This window comes from Pocillopora verrucosa, chromosome 14 (genome assembly GCF_036669915.1).
Source record: "Pocillopora verrucosa isolate sample1 chromosome 14, ASM3666991v2, whole genome shotgun sequence".
Lineage (NCBI taxonomy): Eukaryota > Metazoa > Cnidaria > Anthozoa > Scleractinia > Pocilloporidae > Pocillopora > Pocillopora verrucosa.
The window spans coordinates 15,642,561-15,666,769 of NC_089325.1; the positions used below are offsets into that span (position 1 = coordinate 15,642,561).

The following is a 24,209-nucleotide window of genomic DNA, read 5'->3' on the forward strand; positions in this document are numbered from 1 at the left end:
AATTTCTTTCTCGAGGGATTTTTGTTTACGTCATGAGCGTGCACAATAGGAATATAAAGCACGCTCGCGCAATTGAATTTGATTAGAAAAATTTACTAGCTATGTTATAATTAACAATTGGTTCATACGTCAGCGTGCGTTCATCGGGATATGAAGCACGCGGGAAGTTTGGAGAGCACGAAAGATGCGTAAGAGTTGCTCGAGGCGTAGCGAGAGCAACTCTAGCTTCTTGAGTGCTCTTCAAACTTCCCAAGTGCTTCATATCTCGACGAACGCACAGCTGACGCATGAACCAATTGTTTTAACATTTTCAACCCGATGGAAAATTTTTTTCTTGAGGGATTTGTTTGCTTACGTCATGAGCGTGCACAATAGGAATAAGAAGCACGCTCGCGCAATTGAATTTGATTGGACAAATTTACTAGCTATGTTATAATACTGTTTGTCCAGCTTTGTAAACTTATACTAACCATGATATTGTGTATTCATAACAAATTTACATATCTGGCAATTTGCGCCTTTCCTTTAAATAAATACCTATCTTACGTTTTGTGTAATCTTTAACTTAAAGTCGGAACTGAATTAACATTCAAAGAATGCTATTTTTAACATTGCAATCAAAGGATGCTCATTAAGTGTTTAAAAGAGCACGTAACAAGAAAAATACCCATTGTACAACGTAAGCGTTAATTCCTCACCTAAAAAAAAATTGCAAATTATTTTGAACGCTACCTTTCAGATGAACTGCCCTTGAAATATTTCGCCTCTCAAAAGCAACGATTGCTAAACTTTGTGAATCAATCTGATCAACAGTCCCTCAAAAACGAGATCTTAAAGTTGTTGATTGAAACTCTATAATATATTATATTTCTAAATCGTTGTGAAATTTTATGTGCTTAAAATCTCTGCTTAGAAGGAAATCTTTTCCATCGTATTACAGTTTTAAAGTAATTCGTCAAAGAGATAACCGACTAAACGACTGATGAATGTTGTGAAAGAAATGTTTCAGCTCGCAAACTAGGAGAAAATTTCTCGGTATTTGGAGTAGCTGCTCTACAGTATGAAAATAAAACGTGACTGCATCTATTGAGGCTTGCTCTAACATAAATAATTTTATCAAAAAAATGCATCTAACAGTTATTACATCCAACCAAATAAAGCTAAATAAAGCAAAATAAACGGGTAAACAAACATCGCCGAAAATAGACGGCTGGCCTACATGTTTTTTTTCCCACCGTTTTTCATCGCTTTCGTATGGAAATCACTCCAACAGGAAGGAAAATATGTTTAAAGATCTGCGGATTTGGCATCGAAATCAAACAACAACCCACAGGAACCTACTTAGCAGTTTGCCAAATTGTAAATGGCAAAAATTGGGTCTTACACTGTGTACTTGAGTTTACTGTGATTCGCTCTTAGGATTTGTCCTAATTTTATTCTGTTTTTACGTTCATGTCAGTTATTCATAGATGGATCCCTGAATTATAAAAACGTCTGATGAAAATAAAGCGGCCGTGAAAGAAACTGTGACCCACGTGCGACACTGGTCACTATTAAGAGCACTCTGTGGAAAAAAATGTGGTTTGTAGTAATTTTAGCCACATAATAAATAGAATTTATGCCTAAATGCCTTTAAAAGAAATGACCTCTGGATATTAAATGATAAATACAGTTGAGTTTCAGTTGTTCGGGTACCAGAGGCCATTGCTTTTCGTATCTATTGCCTTACTTGGGCATCTCAGGTATCTGATAGCATAGCCTTCCAATACACAGAGCGCAGCTCTGAGTTATCACTGACAGCCAACCTAGGCATTTGAACCCGTTATTTCTCTTGCTTCTAGGAGAAATTCAATATTAGAAAACATTTCTCAATGAAGGCAATACACCGGTGCCGTAATTACTCAAGGACAATGATGCATCCGATACCGCAATGGCCAACTCTTTTAGGCAAAGTTTCAACCCGCTCTTCATACAAAAATATGTATGTTATCGAGTTTAAGTGCCAACAAAGACGTCCCAAAGGTTTGTCGTAGAGCGGTTTCCTACTATAATTTGTTCCATGAATTGTTCAATCGGAAGAGCGAGTTATGGCACCGTTATGATGGTGATAGAGGCACATTCCCATTGATTTCTTTGTCAGTAGTAGCCACTGGTCTGTACACGTAGTCGCCATCTTCTTGAGCCTTTTGCCATTTCTCTCTGTTAGTCAAAACTGTGTCTAAAACTACTTCAGTCTCCGGTAGTAGAGAGGACAACAGCCTGGATATGGACAAAAAAAAAGAAAAGAAATGATTAGAAAAAATAGATAAATAAACAAAATAGGAAGAACAAAAGCAAGTCAGGGGAAGGGACGAAAATTTATTTTCGTATTACGTCTCGCGACTCCACCTTACACCAGAAAATATTTTCTCCCAACGAGCCCCCGTAATCATGCAATACTGGCGTCTCAAAATCGCAGTTGGCTTAAAATCAGGTTAAAAAATAACGGCAATTGCAACTTGGAGACATAACTTTATTATTATTAAAGAATTTGTATAGCGCTAACACTAAAATACTCAAAAGCGCTTTACTTCAAGTTAGATTAAAATTCCTAAGAAGCTAGTAATAACAGTAATTATAGTAAAGCTAAAATCTAAAAAAAAAAAAGACATGAAAGTCTAAAATTCAATACAAAATTAAAATCAAAATTTTCAAAGCACTAAACATTCAGAGCTATTCTAATAAACTATAAGCTTTCCCTAAAGAGAAATGTTTTAAGATGCTTTTTAAAAATTGTGAGGCTACCACTTGTTCTTATAGTTAATGGCAGCGAGTTCCATAAAACAGGTGCAACATGAGCAATGGCCTAGTCCCCACGTGTAAAGCATTTGATTTTAGGAACGAACAGGAGAGATTGTACAGACGAGCGAAGAGCATAATTAGCGGCAGGTTTCAGGGACAAAAGATCTTTAATGTAGAGTGGAATTTGGTTGTGCAGCGACTTATAAACAAAAAGAAGCAATCTGAACTGAACGCTGAATGTTACTGGGAGCCGATGTAGGCCGATAAGTGCGGGTGTGATATGATCAAATTTAGCAATCTGAAAAATCACTCTATCTGCAGCATTATGAACTTTCTGTAAACGATCAAATTGATATTTAGGAAGACCAAAAAGAAGTGCGTTACATTTATCAGGGTGCGAAGATACAAAGGCATGGATCGGTGTCTTTGTCGATTGCACGGTAAGGAATTTTCTGATGTGTCTTTTGTTGTATAGTCCGCGAAAAGCCGTGCCACAAATCTTGCCTATATGAACAGTCATTCGCATTGAACTAGGACCCAAGATTCCGGACGCTTTCTAAAGGTTTAATGACGGTGTCACCAATGATAATAGATTCAATATATGTGTTAACAAGTTGCTGTATAACGAGTAGATAGCACGTCTGAGCAGAAGACAGGCGGAGAACATAAATTATTTAGAAGGCAATAAACTCATTCATCCAATCACAAGCTACCCGTTGAGCAATGTAGTGGTATCTGTTTGTTTCTTTGTTTTTTCTGATAGGCTTATTTACCAGATTCGAACTCATCCGCCAAACATGACAGCAGTTCGGTAAGTAAAACTCACGTCCTACGGCCGATTCCATTCAAACAGCTGCATAACTACATTGAAATGTAACTACCTGTATACCGGAAGTGCAATTGCATCCAGGAAATCGATTTGCAATTTTGGAATACACGCTCTATCTCTGTCCATCATTTCGCTTGGAGTAATTCCCATGTGCTTTTCCTAAAATGAAACAAAAACAAAAGCAAACAAAAAAACGCAATCACCAAACATAACAAAAAATATGTGATATATTTTTAATGAATTCTGGCAGAGGAAGCAAAACCAGAAAAAAAGAAATACGAATACAAGAAAACTTAGCTCTGTGGTCACGGTTTCTTTTAAAACTTTAGTACGTGTAGCAGTACAAGCCTTAACAGTACAAGAAGCCTTTAACCCTGTAACTCCCAAGACCTGATTGTCAATTTCCTTGTAAATTAAGTACAAGAATTTGGTGTTAGATCAAGATAACAACTTCTACCTGATGAGGTCGAGTATTCTCATTACCTGTTTGCAGGATAGTGTGTGGATATGGTACGGAGAACTTATATACTAATTACTTCTGAGGGTTAAAGGGTTGAGGTGAAAAAAAAAAAGGGCCCACTATGTGACTCCGTTTAAAATTCACTTTGTTGATTGAACTTTTATCATTCATTCCTTACCTTGTCACCTTGTGAAAAGAACTCGGTGTATATCAGATCCTGTAATGGAGGCCAACAAGCAACATTTAATAGATATCACAATAAAATTTGAAAGATCGTCTCTGTGTTACATTTGCCGCATGACCATAGCACTGGAAAGCGCTGCCATAGACAAGACAGCAAGGACGTCCTTCTTAGCGTCAACTACCATTAAAATCGTTTAAAGAGGTGAGTACACCGCTTTTCCATTAAATGTCAATGCCGAGGTAAATGAATAAAGCTGGCCAGATAGATAGGATTTCACTCAAACATAACCATAGAAATTTATGATAGATCTTACGGAAAGCATTTTAAACCTCACGTGAAGGAGCTGTGTAAAATTTCCACCGACAGTTGGCTTGGAGGCTATTAACAATCCTACAGGAGAAGCAGTTGAACTCTTTCCCAAAAATACACCCCAATGACTCAAGAAGGTTCGTGATCGGACCGAGAGGTCCGGAAACCAGCGCAATAACCACTACACAAAACGAGGTAAAGTGAAGTGGCCAATATTGTAACTGTCAATTTTCCATTTGACCAGTTCGCTTACCGCCGTTCTTCTCGTTCCTTCCCAGTTCTTAGTTTGATCAGACAAATCGCTGGCTGTCATCATAAGATAAAGAAGAAGAGTGTGGTGATCTTTTGAATCCTTTTTGAAACCATCTGAAAAATATATTAATAAAAGTTAGTCAAGGTAAACGATATAACAGTATTAATTGATGATGTTATTGAAGATCGTAAATTTTAAGACTGGTGATTATAAAGTGAAAGATAATGTTTTTCAGCGAATAACACAAGCATACTCAAAGAAAGAAAACTCCAAATGCTCCAAAAAGGAGTTGTTCCTACGACCTTCCGATTAATACTTTGGAGTGTATATGGAACCTCTCACGGTGAATGGTGATCCACTCTACATATTCGGTGAATCGCAACAGTTTGCAGTTTTTTCATACCAAAAACCAGTCGCAATTTTGAAAGGGCAATACCGCTCCAAGGAGACGTAAGGGATTTCTTAAAACCCACGAAATAAACAGTGTTACCTTTGAATAAAGGGGGTAAGTTGCTAAAGAAACTGTGGTGCTGTGTCGGTGGGTAATTTAGTGTCATCGACTGAGTTGATACCGTAAATTGGCCACCATAAAGAGTTGCAAAGCTTACGTTTCGAGCGTCAGCTCTTCGTCATTCGCCCTCTGACGAAGGGCTAACGCTCGAAACGTCAGCTTCAATTGAAACTCTTTACGGTGGCCAATTTACGTTGTTACCTTTAGCCATGTTCTTGATGTCTTGAAGGATTTTCAAGTGATGGGCAAGGTCCGTTGCTAGAATAATATCCCGAATAAGACTAAAAACTTCTTCGAAGTCCTAAATAGAAATGATTTACAATTAATTATTAAAGCATATAAAAACTACCCATACATGCAAAATGCTACAACTGGGCAAATGAGCACTTCAAGAGAATGAAGCTTCTGTTGGTCAACTCTTTGACCCTGGAGTGACTAGCATCCAATGTCTCCCTACAAATCACCCGTGAATCCAACATTAAGGTCACGAGAATAAATGAAATGGTCACCAATTAAATTCTCCTTGTCAGCAACTTAGGAAATGTACAGAGAACAGTATGGAGAATATGCATACTGATCTTAGGGTGTATTAAAAGGGCTAACACTGATTCCTGGGTTAAATCGTTGAGGGGAACGATATCCTCTATAAACTCTGAAAAACTAACGGAAAATAATTTTCTTTTTTAAAACGAACTGCCCAAAAGTTGACGCATGTTTTTCCAACTGTTGCCTTTAAGCCCTCTTAACAAAAGCTCACGAAAATCAATATTCACTGAAATAAAAGTTTTGGCGAAATACTTCTTTCCAACAAAAGGGGCTTAACTTTAAGTTACTGCTGAGCATCATACTTTTCCAGTTAAATTCTTGAATATATTACATCCTTCAGAGTTGAGCACACACATAGTCTGCGCAAAATGATGTCTCTGTGAAAGGGAAACAGAGATTTTATGAAACCAATTCTATTTTAATAATATAGAGTTAGATTCACTACAGTAAACTGGTAATCAAGTGCAGGCACAACTGATTGACAAGTACTTGAAACGGACCAATTGCCTCATGTTTTAGTGAAGGAATGGCGGACCTAAGTAACTCGATGTTTGGATTGTGGCGCAAAACATCTGCCTAACTATCGCAAACCGGAACAAAATTGTTTGGTTTCAACCTGTACTTTCCACGCTCGCTACAACATGTTTGTTTTTCGTAACCTTTTTGCGGAAATGTGAGGGAACCAAACGGAATTGTTTTAAACATTAATAAATCCAACACAGTGAACAGCTGTGATTATCGCACACTGAACTAGATGGAAACCTGGCGTGAAGACAATTTTTTCAACTGGCTAAACTGAAGTTCCTTACCTCCAACACAGATCCCTTTGAACTATACAGGGCTGCGAGCGTGGAGCCCTGTCAAATAAAATAACCATTGAGTATGAGTAAAGGAAAACATCGTAAGCCAAGACATTGACCAGGAATTGTCACAACCAAAACTGTCTACCTACTGAAGAAACCTGGAAGGAATTTGTGGTCCCCCTGTGGTCGATATCATGGCACAGACAAGCTACGAACAATGCCAACATTTCAACGTCTCTGTAATGCAAGGAAAGCAAATTACCATATATAAGGAAAAACAAAAAAGAAAAAAAGAAAAAAATAGTCTGACATGTTCTCATTAAAAATGAACTCAAAAGGCGAAACTCGACAGGCGCAAAACGCTCGTGTTCGAAATATTGTGATGTTCAGATTTCTTTTAGAAATTTGACTATAGCGACACAAGCCAGATCACTTTGTTAACACACTGCTCGCTTGAGGAGGTCTTGGATTTATTTCGAACAATTAAAAAAAAAAAATAGAATGGAGATGTTTACATATGTATGGCAAGCTTGCGATTAAACTTCAGCTCCCTCTAACAACTAATCCCATTTTTTTCAAGTAAGCATATCACTCAAGTACATCTTTGTTTACACAAAAGTTGAGCCCCTTGTGAAGAGTTATTGAGAGTTTACAACACCTTCTACACGAGAATTAGTCACTGATATTATCTGTTCCACAGAAAGTGGGGTTCAGATTAAATGCATTCCTGAAGTGAGAATAACTAACCAATTAGAACAAGCACATCAGACACCAAAGTGTACGTGAAACTGACTAACCTTAAGCGATTGCTAATCTTTGCGTTCTTGTAAAGAAGATAACAGAAGTGAGCCACGGTGAAAGCGTGAATCCAGTTGTGATATGGAGGGTTTCTATAACCTTTCCTCACCATAAGCAAAAACCTGTAATCATAACACGTCATATGTCCAACATCAATTCCAAAGGGCAAAATTCTTGTCTCTATCATTTCTTTGTTATTTTTGTTGGATTTGATGTCACTTTTACACTAAATATTGAAATTCTAATTTCAAATACATATCCTTGAGTTTACCCCGCAAACCTTAAACTCTATGAGCATGTAACGTTTGGTCTCCTACTGTCATATGCGGGACACCACTTCCTTATATAGGAAACACAAATAATAAATTCTTTATAACACAGACCTTACTAGCACCTCCTTTGGAATTTTCCATCTCTCGATCATTCCAAGATCTTCAAACATACAAAGACAGGCCTACAGAGCAGGACAGAAAACATCAGATTTGCCTTGTAAGCGTTGATGACCAAGGATGAGTTTGGTAAGTGCAAGCTCTACTTACTGGAATCATATTATCTGGGAAAATAGTTCTTGGCGCACATGGGAACTGGCTAAACTGTGGATGTACGTCATCCGTGGTGCAAATTGACCTGTTAACGAGCGGATCCACTTCGGCTTGAGACACCTTAAGCGAAATTGGTTGAAAACACGAGAATTAAATCTTGATAAGTCACTTCATATCAAGTAATAAATAAAAGCAAAACATGCTAGTAAAGCGATCTGACCAGACGCGGTTATGATTTGTTCTCAACAAAAAACAAATAACCTCAACACCTTGCTCTGTCACTAAACTTACATTCATATGGTAAATCATCATTTCAGACGATAGTCGACTTCTGTGTGAAGCGTCTTTTGCTTTTTTATATAAAAGAGACTGAAAAAAGATGTCAAAGCAACATTAAGATCGGGAGACTGTTACCTGAACATAATTTATTAATGGGGTAAAACGTTAAGAACAAACAAACAAACGATGCAGATAACTGATACCGAATTAACTACCTTTAAATCAAAAAGTAGCTATCTTTTGAAACTAAAGTGGGCTTCATCACATTCAGCTGTTTAGAGAAAGGTTGTCAGAATAAAACGCGTCTAAGTGCACGTGACAACCCCGAAAGGTATTATGGATAGTTTTCAGGTCACGGTTCCTTGAACTTAGGATTTCAGCAAAATCTGAAAAAACGTCACTGTTAGGACGAAGCATCGCAGGTTTGATGAATTCATTTATATATTATAATCATTAAAACTCATAAATAACCGGATACCCCGGTTATCTTTTGAGATTGTCGCGTTTTTTGTGTCCTTTTTTCCGACAACTTTTCTCGAAACAGTTGTAAATTATCTATTCCATTTCGATCGCTTCTCTTTTTACTAAACGTTTTTGGTTTGATTTATTTCCCTTTTTTGGTCTTTTTTGTTTTCTTGTTGTTTTTTGTTTGTTAGTTTCATTTCCGCACATGTATGCAGGAATGCGCCTTTTTTAATTTTCAGAGGCAAACTGCACTAACCTAGTTGTTTGTTTATTTGTTGTTCATTGCTTGCTTACGTGTCTGTTCTCTGTTTTTGTTTTGCATAGGCTTTCGCTTGAAGTCGATAGGAAACCGAACAACCATCAAACACGACAATTGCAAAACACTGCGTCGGAAACTTACATGGAAAATGCTCACACCACAATAAATGGCAAATGCTCTGGTCAGATCTTCATCAAACTTTGTAAAACAAGAACCTGCAATTTGGAAGAAAAGTCGATTTGTATCAAATACATTTCGGTGAGATTGCTGAATTTCTGTTGGGTCTAAAACATCAAATTTGTATCGCGCGCATTGAAAACACAATCTACATCTGTCATATAAGAATTTCCTTATGGTAACTTGATATGTCAACTTTTTTTTTTTTCAACGATTTTAAGAAGAGCGCTTTTAATCATAAACAAATCATTGCAAGGGAAACTTGCTTTATTACTACCTCAGAAGTTGAAAAAACATTTCCGCGAGGCGAGTTGATATACGGCAGATGGTCCCATCATTCGATGGTCTCAAACTTGCTTACAAAATTGTCTTTGGCATTAAAACATTACTGCAATTTATATAAATATGCGAAATTAATTGAAGGTCACGCTGCCAACTATAATCAAACCAGTATCTTCTCATACTGATAATTCATGTTGCTTCAAAAAAAATTTAAACTGATTCTAATCTTGGTTAACATACCATTTGTCTTATTGCACAACTGTGCTACTCCAATCACGTCTGTAATGAGACAAGAAAGGATATTATATTTTAACAATACAAAAAGAAGACCATTGTACAATTCTCATGAAAAAAAAAGGGTGACTTACCTTCTTCGTCTTTAATCGGAAAGCAGAGAATATTTCTAAACATGAAGAAACATACAAACACTCAAATGAACGACGTGCGATAAACATTAATAGTTGGAGCTGTAAATAAACTATAAAAATAGATGTATAAAAACAAATTGTTGTTGACAGGAAATGCCACATACATGCGTTGCAATAGAGTGGGTCTTGCCGTCGTACACACAACAGTACTAGAATTGAAAAGTCCATTCCGATACTATGGCGAAGAAGAGAACAAACCTTTACCTTGTTCTAAAGCCTGTTTTCTCATCAAGCCCCTTATAGAACATAGGATGGCTGTACGCGTCTTTTATGTTCAGCATCTTCCCTGATAACGCGACAAAAAGAGCAGTAAGTAAATTTTGGAAGTAGAAGGTCGGCTCCTGAGAAATGGAACCATGTTCAAAAGTCGTTTTGTTATTAACACAAGTTACGCATATAATTGCCCCATTCTTTACCTACGCTACCACCATCCGCTGCTTAAAGTTGATTTTCACACTGTTTTCAATAAAATGACTCGGAGAGAAAACTGTTGTCCATTTGCGACTTGTGTCTTCTGTTATCTTTGGATAACAGAAGCTCAATAGTCTGCAGGAACTCTGCCTCTGTGCCTTGCATCAATGCTGATTTGGTTGTAAACCAGTAAACTAACCGCGATACGGAACTGGAAGACGTATATTTTGCCGTAAGACATAAATCATACGGACAATTTGTTACAGTAAACTCGTTTTCATGCAGTACCTGTTGTAGCAACGTGACCCACGATGCCCTGGGTGACTGGAATCCTCACTTCTGGTTCCTACATAATTCAAACACTATTCAGATAGTTCCTAACTTAGGTGAAGGAGGTGGAAGTTCGTTGGAGCTTTACTCATAAAGTAGACTAACAATAAAAATAATCTAATCTAGGCGACGACTTAACAGACAAATACAACAACGCATACTTTTATGAAGGTTTTGGCCTTTGCGCGACCAAGCTCATTAATTCCAAGTAGCTCATGTACCGTCATAGTTCACTTATTTTCTTATAATTCCATTCAAAACGCTAAATGTTGAATGATAGGAGCAAACGGATCGGTAAATCATGACCGAGAGCCAGGATAATGTTTGCTGTCTTCAAGCTCCTTCATGAGAAATAGTGCGAGAACTCGAAGCTAGGTCTTGAATTTTCAATAGCTTGGACAAACCTTTCCATTGTCTGAACCATCTGAGGGGATTTCTCCGTCAAAAACCTTGGCCACAAGTTCATCTCTTTCTTTGTCCCAAAGAAACAGAGAGCACCTTCGAGAATCGAGAAGTAGATTGACGATCACCTTTAATACGTTCATTAGAACACTTTTCAATCAGGGCTGCTTTGGTTTCTCGTTGCTCTGCGCTGTGATTGGTCGAGAAAAGTCGCGCCACCCTCCCAACAAATTAAATGCAAACTAACACCAAAAGCGACCTGGTCACTCGATTCTTCAAATTCTCATTGGTTCGGGGTGAAATTTTGCTTTGCTCTGATTGGGTGGTGTGATTACTTTGGTTTCAGGGCACCAAATTGAAATGCGCTCTAAGGTCCTGTGGTTGTCTTCTCTAAAAAGGCTTCAGGGTGAAGAAATATGCGCGGTCTGACAGCAGTTAATAAAACAAATCACTTGACTTCGAAAGCAAGGAAAACTAGGGCCAAAAGAAAGTAGCCTGTATCTATTTTACCTTTCAGCGTTGGTCAAATTCCGAGCCTCTGTCATGATTTCACTTAATAAAACGCTGACATCGTCTGCAAATTAGAATAATTCATAGACTTTTTAGTAAGAATACAACGAAGAGCTGATCAGTCCATTAGCGTTACCTTACGGATAGTACAATTAACAACCACACAGCGGTAACAGGTGTAAGGCCCGAGGTGTGAACGTCGTTTTATGAACTTCACAGGGACGCTGCGCACGAATGGAATCATTTCTTGTATCCAAAGCGACACCATTTTTACGAGCTAACATGAATAACTATAGCAGAGTAAACTACCATGGTGGGGTTAAGAGGATCTATCAGTGAAACCATTCCCTTGGAATTGGAAGTTACCCTGAAAACTTCGATGATAACAAAGTTAACAAAGTGCTAAAGAATAACTGACTTCCTTTAACCCTATGATGTTTATGCTGGGCGCAACTGTTTCTGCTTTTCTCTTTCAGTCACAAGCTACCAACTAAGAAATGCATGGCACACGTCCACAACAAATCAATTCAGATTCAAATCTGATTCAGCAAAGCAGATAAATACTAATGTAAACAACAAACGATTTAAAAACTGAGCTCACCTACGAGAGTAAACAGGTTTTTTGCAACCTTCAGTAAATGCTGGTCGGAAAGAAAAAAAAAACGAGTTAACAAATGTCTTCCCTAATACCACTGTACCAAATAAAGATCTCTACTCGCTCTCTTAGAGGCGTTCCATCATTCTCCTTTCACCAGCTCCCTCAACTGGCTTTTCTCGTTGAGGAAATTTCTGATTGTATAATAGCGAAGACGTTTTAAGACGCGCCAGTATAGCTCAAGAAGATGAACTGAACTACTTATGGGACGTTTTCACACAAACCGATCAACTAAAGAGTCATTGCTTCAGCGCATGAACCATTTCACTTCCAAAATCGAAACATCAATTCTCAGCGCTGTCTAAGAAACGTTACCTTTGAATTTGGTGTATAATACAGTATAATTTTGATTCTTTTCATTGCTTTTCTTCTTGGAAATGAACGGGAGTCGTTTAGTGATATTTCCTATTTGCTACTCCTGGAACTGAAATGGTTTTAAAAAGGTACCAAAAAAACGGAAATCTGAGGCCAGTGCAGGAAAAAGAACTATCAAATTCCAGCTACCGTGTGAGCCTCAAACAAGTTTGTGCCTAAGCTCTCTATTAGCAACGAGTCTCGTTGGTTTCAGTGAGAATACGTAGCATGACTATAAGATTAATTTTCAAGGAGTTATTTTAGCAGAAAAAATGTTACAACTGTCGTCATTTCTTTACAGTTTTCACTCTTTAAATCAATCATCTCGGGGAAAAAAATATTGAAAGGAAGTCTTGAACAGTTTTTTTACACAGGGAAAGAAAGAATTCAGTGGAAGATGTTTTTGAGGTCAACTGTATAACTCACAGCTGCATTCGTCGATCTTGGCGAAGTCGGATGATCGCGTGTTTTGCATCTTTGAAACACTTCAAAAATTGAGAATAAATTTCATTCGCTTCAAGTAGAGTTACAGAATTACAAAAATTCAGAGCTGTAATGAACATATATCTGTTTATTTAAAGATATACGAGCATGAATAACCACAACAAGATTAATGTATATGCTCATTCCATAGTGCGGAGCAGTTTTACGTGTCTCTCAATCAAATTACGAACAGAAGAATTAAACACAGCCCTTTGACTTACATTGCGCAGTCATTGGTATCGTACAATGGCAAAGATTTATTCAAAGCGTAACGGAGCATTGGACTTTCTGTTACGTAGGTAAATTTCAAATCACAAAGCTTGTAAGAATTCCAGCCAATTGGAAACTGATGCATATGTCCGTACAGAGACGGCGGGATTTTAAAACAAACTTTTGCGGCACGAGCGTTTCAACGCCCGTGAGAAAGTTTGAGGTGAGCTGGCGAAATGTCTGAGAAGGGGTCTGGCACTAATAATGGTCATTAGTGCCCGAACCCTCGCAGACTTTTAGACACCTCGCTTTGCTCACGGCCAAAAACTTGTTACACGCAAAGAAAAGCTCATGACGCAATGCTGGCCGCGAAAACGCACGCTGAGATATTTAGGAACTATAACTATATCACACCTTTTGTTGCCTTTTTATCACCATTTCTCTCTCCCACTCCAATGTGTTTTCTACTTGACCTGCAATATGCTCACAACAAAACTGAGCATTTTCTTCATCAAAGGAGGAAAATCTGAAAATAGTCATAACACAGAAATCCTTCGTATAAAAAAAGATAGGAATATTCATAAGTCTACTCTTTATTTTCAATTACACATTCTGTTTTGTGAACGCTTTACTTAAAGCGGAATAGTCACCTAACTATTTAAAAACGAATTTCCCTTTACACCTTCTCAAAATAGTGAGGAAAAAATTTTTCGTAGTCTAGAACGACAAAAATGCAATAACGGAGACTGTAATTACGTAAAAGTCTACATTTCGATGTATTGTGTACCTTTTTTCTGGAAGAGTTTTGTTGAATACACACGCCACCGCTATAACATTGCCTGAGTTGATACTGACAATTGGGACACACAACATTGATTGAACGTAGCCATCTGAGAAAAACAGAAACTCATCAAAGGTGATTTGGTGAATATGATAATTATCCCTGGCGACCTGTCAGCCGAATTTACACGAATTTTGCATTTCGCCATTGAGTTTTGAACTAAAGACACGATACTTTGTTCATACGTGAAGGAGGTATAAGATAAGAGCGTATCCTTTCAGGAGTTTCTATCCAGACTTCACTACAGGTGATGGCGTGAATTATGCAGAATTCAGGTTAACATGCGAACAACATTTTCATACTTGAAAGAGGTAGAAGATAATAGGGTATGTTTTACAAATTTCTCTCCAGGCTTCATTCTAGGTGATGGTGTGAATTATGCAGAATTCAAGAACAACATGCGGTACACTACAGTGAATACAGAGTCAACGATCTATGTTCAGTTCTTCTTTCCTTGTTTCCGTTTTGCTTCTTTCTTCATAATATCCTTGTTGCCGCCAGGCCATGCGGTAAACTTAAGAAGTGGAAATTTTATTACAGAAATCTTCAACCAACTTGATATACTGTGCATGGAGATATACTTGATCCAATTTTTCTAGCTAAAATTGAGCTATTGTTCAACGCTTTGAGAACTTACCTGTTATTCTCTGCAGGTCATATCTGTACTTTGTGTCCTAAAAAGGTTTCAGGAAAATAATTTAAGCAAAAAAAGGGTTCAAATTGGCTTGATATCAACAGTTTGTAGCAATATGACTGGGGCTGCACAAATTTAAGTTCCTAGATCATTTTGATTAAATGCAGTTGTCCATGCGACGGCAAATCCACTGTGCAACGTACCTTTTCTATATCCGCAACATTCAATTTTTGGCCAGATTTAACGACTTCCTCAAAAATGCTTCCAGAAACCTGCAAATTTGTGGAGAAATTAGCATGAAAATAACTAATTTCTAAGACCTTCAAATGCATTCAGGTGGTGACTACATGTTACATTGTGTCTGCAAATTCCACAAACACATACTGTATAGAAACTTTGATTTGACGTTGGACAATTGGTTGACCTTTGACCCACAGGGTGACAAATATTTAATTTCAGAGAGTGACTGGCAACTTATTTCTCTTTTACAATATCACCCCAGTATCACACATTAAGAATTAGAGAAAATGATCACCAAAAAAAGAAACTCTTGATTTTAAAACAAATTCTCCTTGTCAGTAGCTTAGGATGTGTATAGCGAACAGTCGAGAGAATATGGATAATGATGTTAGGGTGTAAAGGGTTAAGTAACTTGAGGACAATGAAAAAAAAAAAAATTCTAACCAAAGTTGATGTTTTCTGTCAGGCATGTACAAATCACCTATCCCTACCTCAATTCTTTTCATGTCCACACTATTTGATCCACTGCATTCTTGCTGTAGATCATAAATTATACAATTATAAAACACCCTCCTGTCAGTGTCTGCTTGAAGAAAAACTATTCACTTCTTAAATATTTATATCTAATGAGGACACCCAACTCACCAAGGAGGTTTTCATTGGGGCTCAGCTCAAAGACATGAAACACATGTGGCTATGGGCCCAACAAGATCAAGAGCAATTTTCATCCATCTACAATAATCTTATCCATGCACTTCACGCTTGCATGTAATAACCAAAGACTGAGGAGTAGTTCTATCAAATACCTACCTTGTTATAGCTCTATATTAAGTTTTCAACGCGTTGTGAGACATTGCTCTCTAATTAGTCTCATTGCCGCAAAAACTTGTGTATAAGCCACAACCCCAAATTTCAAGCATAATTACACTATACAATACAAATATACGTCTCTTGGCCTATGTACATGAATGCATAACAAAATAATTTGGTTTTATCGACTGAGGTCATAATGTAAATTGACAACTGTAAAGTCAGTTTCAAAGCTGACATTTCAAGCCTTAGCCCTTTAAAACTCTGAAACCCTTTATTCATATTTGTAAATGTATGGTTACACAGATTATGTATCAATAGACTATACACAGGTAAATTCACATCTTGTAACATGAACTGCAAGTTATGCAGTCAGTACACATGTTAAGTACCACTTGGAATCTAATTAATCTTATTAATGGTACTGTTTATTGAAGTTTTAAAATAAGCAGGTATTTCTATAAAGTGTACCTTGTTGTGAAGTTCCCCAGCTGTGTTATCTAGTACCAGAATGGCACTACCCTCTGCATTAGTCTGTGATTGAAGCTGCAAGGTTATGAATAAAAAAATTGCATTACTTTCTTCAATAACCTTTGACTCATACAATGATCAAACGTCCACTCATGGCAATGACAGAACACAGAGAATCTGTTAACATAATTTTCTGGTATCATATACCGACATGTTACCTTTAACACCTATTATAATATGAATAGTTCACACTTTCAACTTTGTGTACAAGTAAAGTATCACATTTAATGTTAAACGTAACACCAGATAGTTACGATAACACTTACAAAGTCCCCTATTTTTCTTGACAAAGGTCCTACTTCTTTTTCATAAGATCTACCTGTTTAACAGAGAATAATTATGAATCAACTAAATGTTATAAATTTAACAGCAACATTTACAATGATGAAACCTTTGGCAATCAAGCAATAGGTATGTAAAGAAAATGTTTCTGGTTTCAGCTATGCTTTTGAGAAATTAAGTATGGAAATGAGTTTTTTATTTTGTCGTTGTTGTTGTTGCACAGCATACAAAATTTAATGTATTTTTTTCATGCCTTTTATGTTTGCATTAAAATTATTCAAATGACATGTCTAGAGTGTCTACCTTGGCCCTGTGTAAGGAATTAAGATCCCCTGTTGTCATTTTAGATATTCTCTCTTGGACTAAAATAGTAATGCACTTGCAAGTTAGGATTCTCACTGGAAGTGCAACACAACAAGAAGCCTGCCAGCTACAAGAAACAAGCAAGCTTGCAGCTCATGTTGTACAAGCTAGGGTAAATAAAGCTTTGTTTATATTGTTTTTGAGGAAAGGGAGGGGGAATTGTGGAGAAAAATGAAACAAGTAGCATTGAGAAAAATGATTAAAAAGTGGCTTGTAACTTTTGAAGTACCAAAACTTAATGTTGTAAATAAACATTGAATTCAATTCAGTACATACATTTACAAGTATGTAGGTCACTTTCTAATGACTAGGATATGTACTTACTAAAAAAATCTAAAAATGTCTTCTGCCTTTCAAATTCATGAAAATATTTACTCCTCTCTGTTATATGATGATAACTTTGAAGTATCTGAAAGTCAAAAAAAGCATTGTTGAGCAATAAGCACTGACTTTAAAATAACAATGAAGCTTTATATATTTTATACCAGAAGGTGATCAGAGGGCTGACCAAAAGCTTTTTAATATGTTAACTCACAGTTACCTTCAACAGGCACCTGATGAAAATCAAGGCTACTCCAATAAAACAAACCTGCTGCTCTGTGTAATCTAGTATGGACAGAGTATCCTCTCCTACACCACAAACAATCTGCAGTGACAAAAGAATATTCATCACTGCAAATTACTGTTGTTTCAGTTCTCTCTTCATCTCAGTCATTGTTCTCTGCCTGGGTGGCACTGTTTTCAGAAGAATATACATTGCACATACTACCATACATGTGTCCTCATGTGTCTTTTCAAAAAATTATACTTTACTAAAGTGAGTGCACTAACTTTATTTGCCAGATGTAAATGTAGAGAAAACAGTTCACATCTCTTTATTTCAAAATAATTATTCTTAAGTGAGAGCAGCCCAACGATTTTCTTCAATAGTACATGTTATTTGTACAAAAGATAAAGTTGTTTATCTAATTTACCTTGATCGTGGGAAAATTTTTCTCACTAGAAACTTACCATCAAAAATGCTACTAGTGTATTGTCTTTGTACAGTGGTGACAGAATCACTGGAAAAGAAAGTGAAACAGGGCTCAGAGGTGTTCACGGGTGTATTTTTTCTGGACATTAAACTGAATATAAAAAAATTAAAACCATCATGTTTCCATTGTCCTTGTCTTTAAAGGTTTATTGTATGGAAGCCTATCTTTAGGGGTGATTTTTGGCCATTGGATCTCTGGGAATTCCAAATGTGTGTGAAATATGCTTTAATTTCAAAATCTGCCAAAAAGGAAAAAAAAAAAAGGACAAAGCAAATTTGACTGTGAAAAATGCCAAAGGGTTTTTAATTACTAACCTCTTTGATCACTTCCAAGTGTTTCAGCTGATGGTAAATATACTAAACAAGGATCATCTTTGTCGATGCTGGATAAAACTATTCTTTGCTTACTATCAATGGCTTTCCTGGAGATGAAATCATAGAACCATAATGTTTTGATGTGAACAATACATGTGTTTATATGCTGTAGTTCAATTTTTTTCTTTTCTAAACATCGTTTAACCAAACTGGTTGTTTACATTCCTTTTTATCATCAGATTATGACAACTGAATTAGGACATTTTATTGAACTTCACACCAAAAGTCAAAATCATTACTTTTAGTCTGCAAAAATCTGAGAAATCAGTTAACTTCACTTCCAGAATTCTTTTCATAGCTTCATATTGTTCCCTCCCTCATGACATTTTGTAAACTTTGAATAATTTTATTGATTAATTTGGATTCTACCTCTTTGAAGGTGTCAACTCAAACCAAGGAATTGTTCTATGTGCCTTCTGAGAGATAATTACTTGAGTCCATTCATGTCCATAATTTTACAAAAGTTTGAAAAAATATCTAGTTTGCTTTTGTATGAGAAACTAAATATTCTTGATGTGTTAACAACCAGTAACCACTTGTAATGGAATAAAGTTATTTTGACCTGCAGATGAAAATCAATTAAAGAGACAACCTTCACAGATTTGCCTTGCTCCCAACATTTGGCTAATTGATAAAGTTCAGCAGTGGTAGTGCCCAAAATAGTATCTAGGAGGCAGGAACTCGAATCCTTTCGAAGCCTGAATTTTTTTTGGTTTCTTCTCTGGAATTGCTAAATTGCAGTCTTGCCAGGATTGTTTCTTTGCTTAATCAATCTGCCGGAGTGTTTACAAATAATTTTGAATACAAACCTGGCAACTCCACTTTGTGGTATCTTAGGTACACTGATACCAGATCTTCCAAGAGCTTCAAGTTCATTGGAGACAGAACTCAAGACAAACACCAGCACATCTGCCTGTCAACATAATCAAGTATCTAGTGTTTCTCTTTAACAACAGTTACCAACAGAACCAGCAAGTCATGTCACTGAACAATTTTAGTTTGAATATTTTTTCTTTTTTGAGAGAAAGAATTAGGAGTTACTTCATTGAGGAGTTGATGTCCGTGGTATTTAAACCTTTTAAGACAACTTCAGGGTAATTAAAGCAATGTTATATTATTATTCTCCCATTGTCAAGGTCCTCCCAGTTCAAACCCTTTTTGCCTCCACCCTCTCTCCCACAAACCAGTATAAAAATTGATATTAGCCAAGTATGTATCCATCTACGCTCAGTATAGAGTGCCCTTACAATGTTTGTTGACAGCAATGCCGTAGCGTGGGGAGGGGCCGGGGGGGCCCGGGCCCCCCCAATAATTTGGCAAACTCCAAAAAATATATATTGAACACAAGAGTAGAACAGTAAAAATGAAGGTTAGGCCCCCCCAATAATTTTAACCCTGCTACGGCACTGGACAGTCATTCAAAACACGAGCCTTAAAATTTGATTCGTTGTTAACACTTTCATTTGGGAACGGATTAAGGAACCCTAAGCCTTAATGATCAAACACAAGGAGACTAAGGTCAAATTCCCAAGTCAAGTATCCAAATGAAATTCTTAGTACAATAGAGGTGCAGCTGTTGTTTATTTACAGCCTGCTTTCACTTTGACAACTACCTCATTAACATCATTCATGATAATTCAAAATAAAAAATATTGTAATTGTATATTAACATTTTGCAGCTTGAAAGTAATTCAAGGCTGATCGACTTCATTTTCTGTTACTTCAAGAATTAAAACTTTTCAAAGATATAGTTTAACAACAATAATTCAGAAGTAGTTAAAGATATGCATATAACTTGAACTGTAATGCAAACCTTTCAAAACCTTTTCAAAGCAACAATTAAAGCTCTTATTTCTCTAAATAAACCAATATAAAAAATTAGATGGGGGAATTTTAAGCTTCATGAAGATCGAGTTTATTCAGTGTCACTTATAATGAAATCTGAATCAAGAACAAGACAAAAACCTATCGCTGAATAGTTTTTGTACAATTTTTGCATAACTTTGAAACGTACCATTGGGACTATGTATTGTCACTTAAATTGGCATCAATAATTAACGGAAGAAAGCGTGGACGAAAAATCAAAGATATTGGCGATATTTGTTGCAAATGGCAATTAAAAAAGATGACAAAGACTTCTTTTGATTTTAAAAGTCTTTAATCCTTTTTCACAAGCACTTTCAATTGTCCTGATTTGCCAAATTGCTATGGCACATAAAATAAATAAAGTAGCTTAATCCAACATGACCCGCGACCACTGTTTGTGTTGAACGGCGCGTGTGCTGAACTGGAAAACTATTTCTGTGGGCGAATAAATATTTTTAGGGACACACAGAGTTTGCCGACATTAAAATCAGTAAGCTTAACAGACAACATGACAAGTTTTAGTTGTCATTTCGTTAAATTGCCAAATAACCTTTTATCTCGCTCAGCAGAGCTACTGCAAAAATCAAAACAGTGAGAAGAACTTAATATTTGGCGCCGATCAGGGCGAACTGTCTGTTCTTTTGTGGAAGGAAACTGAGAGGTTTGAGAACTCCTAACAAATGCAACCAAAATTTAGCGCCAAAATAGTGCAGATTTATCGATTCTTTCGTTTTTTAGGTTTTAAAGCTGCATGCTTTCTGCAATGCAGAAAAGTTGGCGGTACTCGACAGAGCAAAAACATTTACTTTAAGTGCTTTTAAAAGTGATTCGCCTAATCGATTTAAAGCCATCAAAAATGCAAATATAAAAACCGGACGACGGCTAACAAAACTTGAAAATTTGAGTGAAAGCTGTTTTGTCGCCTTCAGATGTAAATTAACATTTTGCGTGTACGTCCTTGCTTAAGAATATAAATACTGTCATCTCAAATTACCTCCCAAGAAGTGCGGTTGTCATTTGCAAAACGCGAAATCGTTGTACAAAGAAAATATTGTAGTACCGTTTAGTTAGCTTGACCAAAGTTAAAAATAATGCAATTCTGCGGCAGTCCTTGGGGCGTAAACTGGGATACAATATAAGTTTACATAAATTACACGTTCAGCGTGCAGAAGTTCATGTGCGATAAATGTTTGACGTAAAGATTGACGGCTTGCATTGTTGCGAAGTGTCTCGGTTTACAAATTTCACAGTATGACTGAATTTCGTCTCTTCGTTGCTTCAAATTTCGCTGGGTCACGGATGACTAGTGACTAGGAGAGAAAGATGTTTACAACAAAAGAAAGCTCTCATCGGTGAGGTGCATTTTGCCAACAGGTCAGGCATTAATTTCTGCGATGACAACTAATAGAAGTTGCCGCCGCAATTTAAGTGGAAAAATTTGAAAGATCGGAGGAAATATCTTAGTACAATTTTGCAAAACGTGAACGGAATAAAAAATGTGTATATTATGATAAAGGAAAAAAATTAATGAATCCGCAACTATAGTTGGTTTCCACAAAACGTAAACAAACTATATATTGCGGGTGGGAAGCTGAGCGCACGTTATTAACTTAAGCTTACCACTCGCGGTAGGAGCAGATGGAGAGCTCTTTCAGCGCTTTCTTTCAACGACTTCATGTCGATCGCTAAAGTCAGGCAAGAAAGAACATCCTAAAAATAAGATAAGACAAACAAAGGGGTTCACTGAGAGTATCATTCGCCTGGCAATAAATAGTTTCCTAAATCACATAGAAAGAGATAACAGCGTTGAAATGAAAGGTATTCATACAGAAAAATGGCAAACTGACATTTATTTTTTTTGGCGATATCACTGCGGTAGATAGTTCGTGCCGAATGCGTTTTAAAATTCGTAGTTTAAAACGCAATTTGCGTGTATGTAAATCTCCGTGTCTCTAAAATACTGATGCGATGACAACCTAAAAGCTACAGTGTTAAAATAAGGTTCCCAGCTAAAGCTACTTTGCATTTGCTAATCACGAGCTCCACTTTTACCTGAGCGGCTGCTGTCAAATGCATGCTGCATCGCATCGCTTCGCTTCTGTCACCTTTCCTTAGTTTCTTAAACATGTTCGCCAGCGACAAAACAGCTGGAACTAGCATATGAAGGAAGAGCAGGACCATTCTCGGCCTGTGGTAAATTTTCGGGCCGATTTAGTATGCTTCATCGTTTCTGAGCATTACAAACTGGATCAAAGTTTATGACTATGCAAATTAAATTCTCAAAACACAACAGCCCGACTGTTCCATATATGGTGAACAGGTCGCGAGTGCTCGCATGTGATTGGTTGCAAGAATTCGCGCTAAATTTTTCTGTCGCTTGCCGGTGAACGAAGTGTTTTGGTTTAATTTTTCCTCTTCTCTTGCACAAATGATCCAAGAGGCTTAGTGTAGAGATGAGGTTTTTTTCAATTCTCTACTTTTGATGCCTACATGAGACGCCGCTAGGAAACTGCGCTTCATTTTCTCGACAGGCGTCCTTTCCAAGGCTAATAACCACTTGGTGGCGAGTAAATTAGACAGTCAGTCGATGGTAGATCACATTCACAAAGTGGTGTGAAGTATGAAATTAAAAATATACCTTTATTGAAATTTAATTCGTTCACAGTTGTGATTGGCAGAATTTTGGCTCTATTTTGCTTTAATTTTCTCCCTTCTATCGATATCATTTTGTGAAATTCCTCAGAGAGACATAATTTCCCGCAAAAAACAAGCACGCAAAACAAGGAAAAAAAAAAGAAAAAAAAAATACATAAAAGGTTAGCCGGCCAACGCATTTTCCGCGTTATAATTGAAATGAAGAAATGCAATAAGGCTATGCCATTACCGCTGAATGATTGATTCTGCCATTAACATCCCAATTTCCCCGTGAAAATGTCAAGGCGATAGAGAATTACTTCTTTCAAGCGTTGCCTTGAATACACTTTTGAAAACTGAGACCATCTTTCACAATACAATCTCATATATTATCACAAAACTTCGCGTTTATTTGATTCCTGTGGCAATGCTGTTTATTTGATCACCTGATCAAGTTGTTCAGCCGGATCAGTGGTATCAAAGCTCAAGATTTGACAACAAACACGATTTCTATCGCATAACGTTCACTGGCTCGCGTATTTTTCCCGTATGAACGTTGTTAAGTACCTTCACAATGACGGCCTTTAACGCGCTTCTAACTGAAATGAAAACAACAGTCGCCGCGCTTTAAGCGTCCTTACAAAAACCAAAATGAAATATCTTTGTTTATCTATTTCTTTAGAATATCGAAGTTTAATAAGAAAAGGGTTGCTTCCTCCCGACAATGCATCTGTTGTAAAGTTTTTGGCATATGATAATTTCGGAGATACATAACAAGTTGTATTATCACGGCGAAAAGGACTTTTTGTTGTTACCATTTTCTTCACGATAATTTACATAAACTCTTTTTAAACCCCAGCTGAGACAAAAATTATCGATAACACCTCGGGGATGTAACACTTATCAGATGAAAAATCAAACGAGTATTTTAAACTCATTTTTCATCAGTATTTATTTCATTACATTTCATGCCACGACTGCACAAGTCTTTTGAGATCGATCGACTGAAGTCGCTCGCTAAAAGCCTTCTTGTAAGTTGACGCGGGTTGAGAAGAAACCTTTTTTCCTCTCTTTAGTAATATTTTTTAATCGCTCAAAGCGTTTTGGGGAACGAATTTACCAAAAAAATATACACAACTTACCTTATCGATGACTTTCTCCATCGCAGCAACTCTCAAATTTAATTGTATTAGCCAACTCTATGTCTCTGTCTTTCATAAATCCCTCTTTGCCTTAGCCAATAAAATGCAATAAGAAAACCCTGTTATGGTTACTTGGAATTAAAACACTGTTGACCACACTTTCCACTTTTAAAATATTACGAAATACATCGAGTCTA

At 36.8% G+C, this 24,209-nt stretch overlaps 1 protein-coding gene across 2 annotated transcripts; it reads right to left on the reverse strand.

Annotated features, from left to right (window-relative positions):
* Positions 1 to 320: 320 nt before the first annotated feature.
* Positions 321 to 24,195, reverse strand: LOC131785797 (cGMP-dependent 3',5'-cyclic phosphodiesterase). Of its 2 annotated transcripts, none has more exons than XM_066161428.1 (34): positions 24,013 to 24,195; positions 21,857 to 21,946; positions 19,180 to 19,283; positions 18,311 to 18,417; positions 17,974 to 18,023; positions 17,552 to 17,608; positions 17,287 to 17,371; positions 16,584 to 16,636; positions 16,258 to 16,332; positions 15,468 to 15,512; positions 14,940 to 15,008; positions 14,740 to 14,776; positions 14,049 to 14,151; positions 13,676 to 13,787; positions 12,161 to 12,200; positions 11,560 to 11,623; positions 11,052 to 11,145; positions 10,606 to 10,663; positions 10,111 to 10,192; positions 9,847 to 9,881; positions 9,719 to 9,757; positions 9,161 to 9,234; positions 8,308 to 8,385; positions 8,014 to 8,136; positions 7,858 to 7,928; positions 7,474 to 7,596; positions 6,826 to 6,913; positions 6,683 to 6,730; positions 6,176 to 6,250; positions 5,529 to 5,628; positions 4,817 to 4,929; positions 4,249 to 4,287; positions 3,663 to 3,769; positions 321 to 2,259 (listed from the first exon to the last, which is right to left on the reverse strand). In XM_066161428.1, exons 1-34 carry the CDS (start codon positions 24,031 to 24,033, stop codon positions 2,097 to 2,099), a joined length of 2,622 nt encoding a protein of 873 aa, XP_066017525.1. In that variant the 5' UTR covers positions 24,034 to 24,195; the 3' UTR covers positions 321 to 2,096. The 2 variants fall into 2 exon arrangements, with proteins under 2 accessions (XP_066017525.1, XP_058958724.1); XM_059102741.2 differs by lacking the exon at positions 24,013 to 24,195 and adding an exon at positions 22,289 to 22,493.
* Between the last annotated feature and the right edge of the window lie 14 nt (positions 24,196 to 24,209).

What these genes read in the sequence shown, in the direction of transcription:
- LOC131785797 (XM_059102741.2), bottom strand. Translation starts at nt 22,417, where the DNA reads ATGGTCCTGCTCTTCCTTCATATGCTAGTTCCAGCTGTTTTGTCGCTG. An exon ending in AAAACAGGCTTTAGAACAAG is followed by an intron (nt 9,882 to 10,110) that starts GTAAAGGTTTGT and finishes CTTCATGTTTAG; the next exon opens with AAATATTCTCTGCTTTCCGA. An exon ending in GTGGTGTGAGCATTTTCCAT is followed by an intron (nt 8,386 to 9,160) that starts GTAAGTTTCCGA and finishes ATCTTTTTTCAG; the next exon opens with TCTCTTTTATATAAAAAAGC.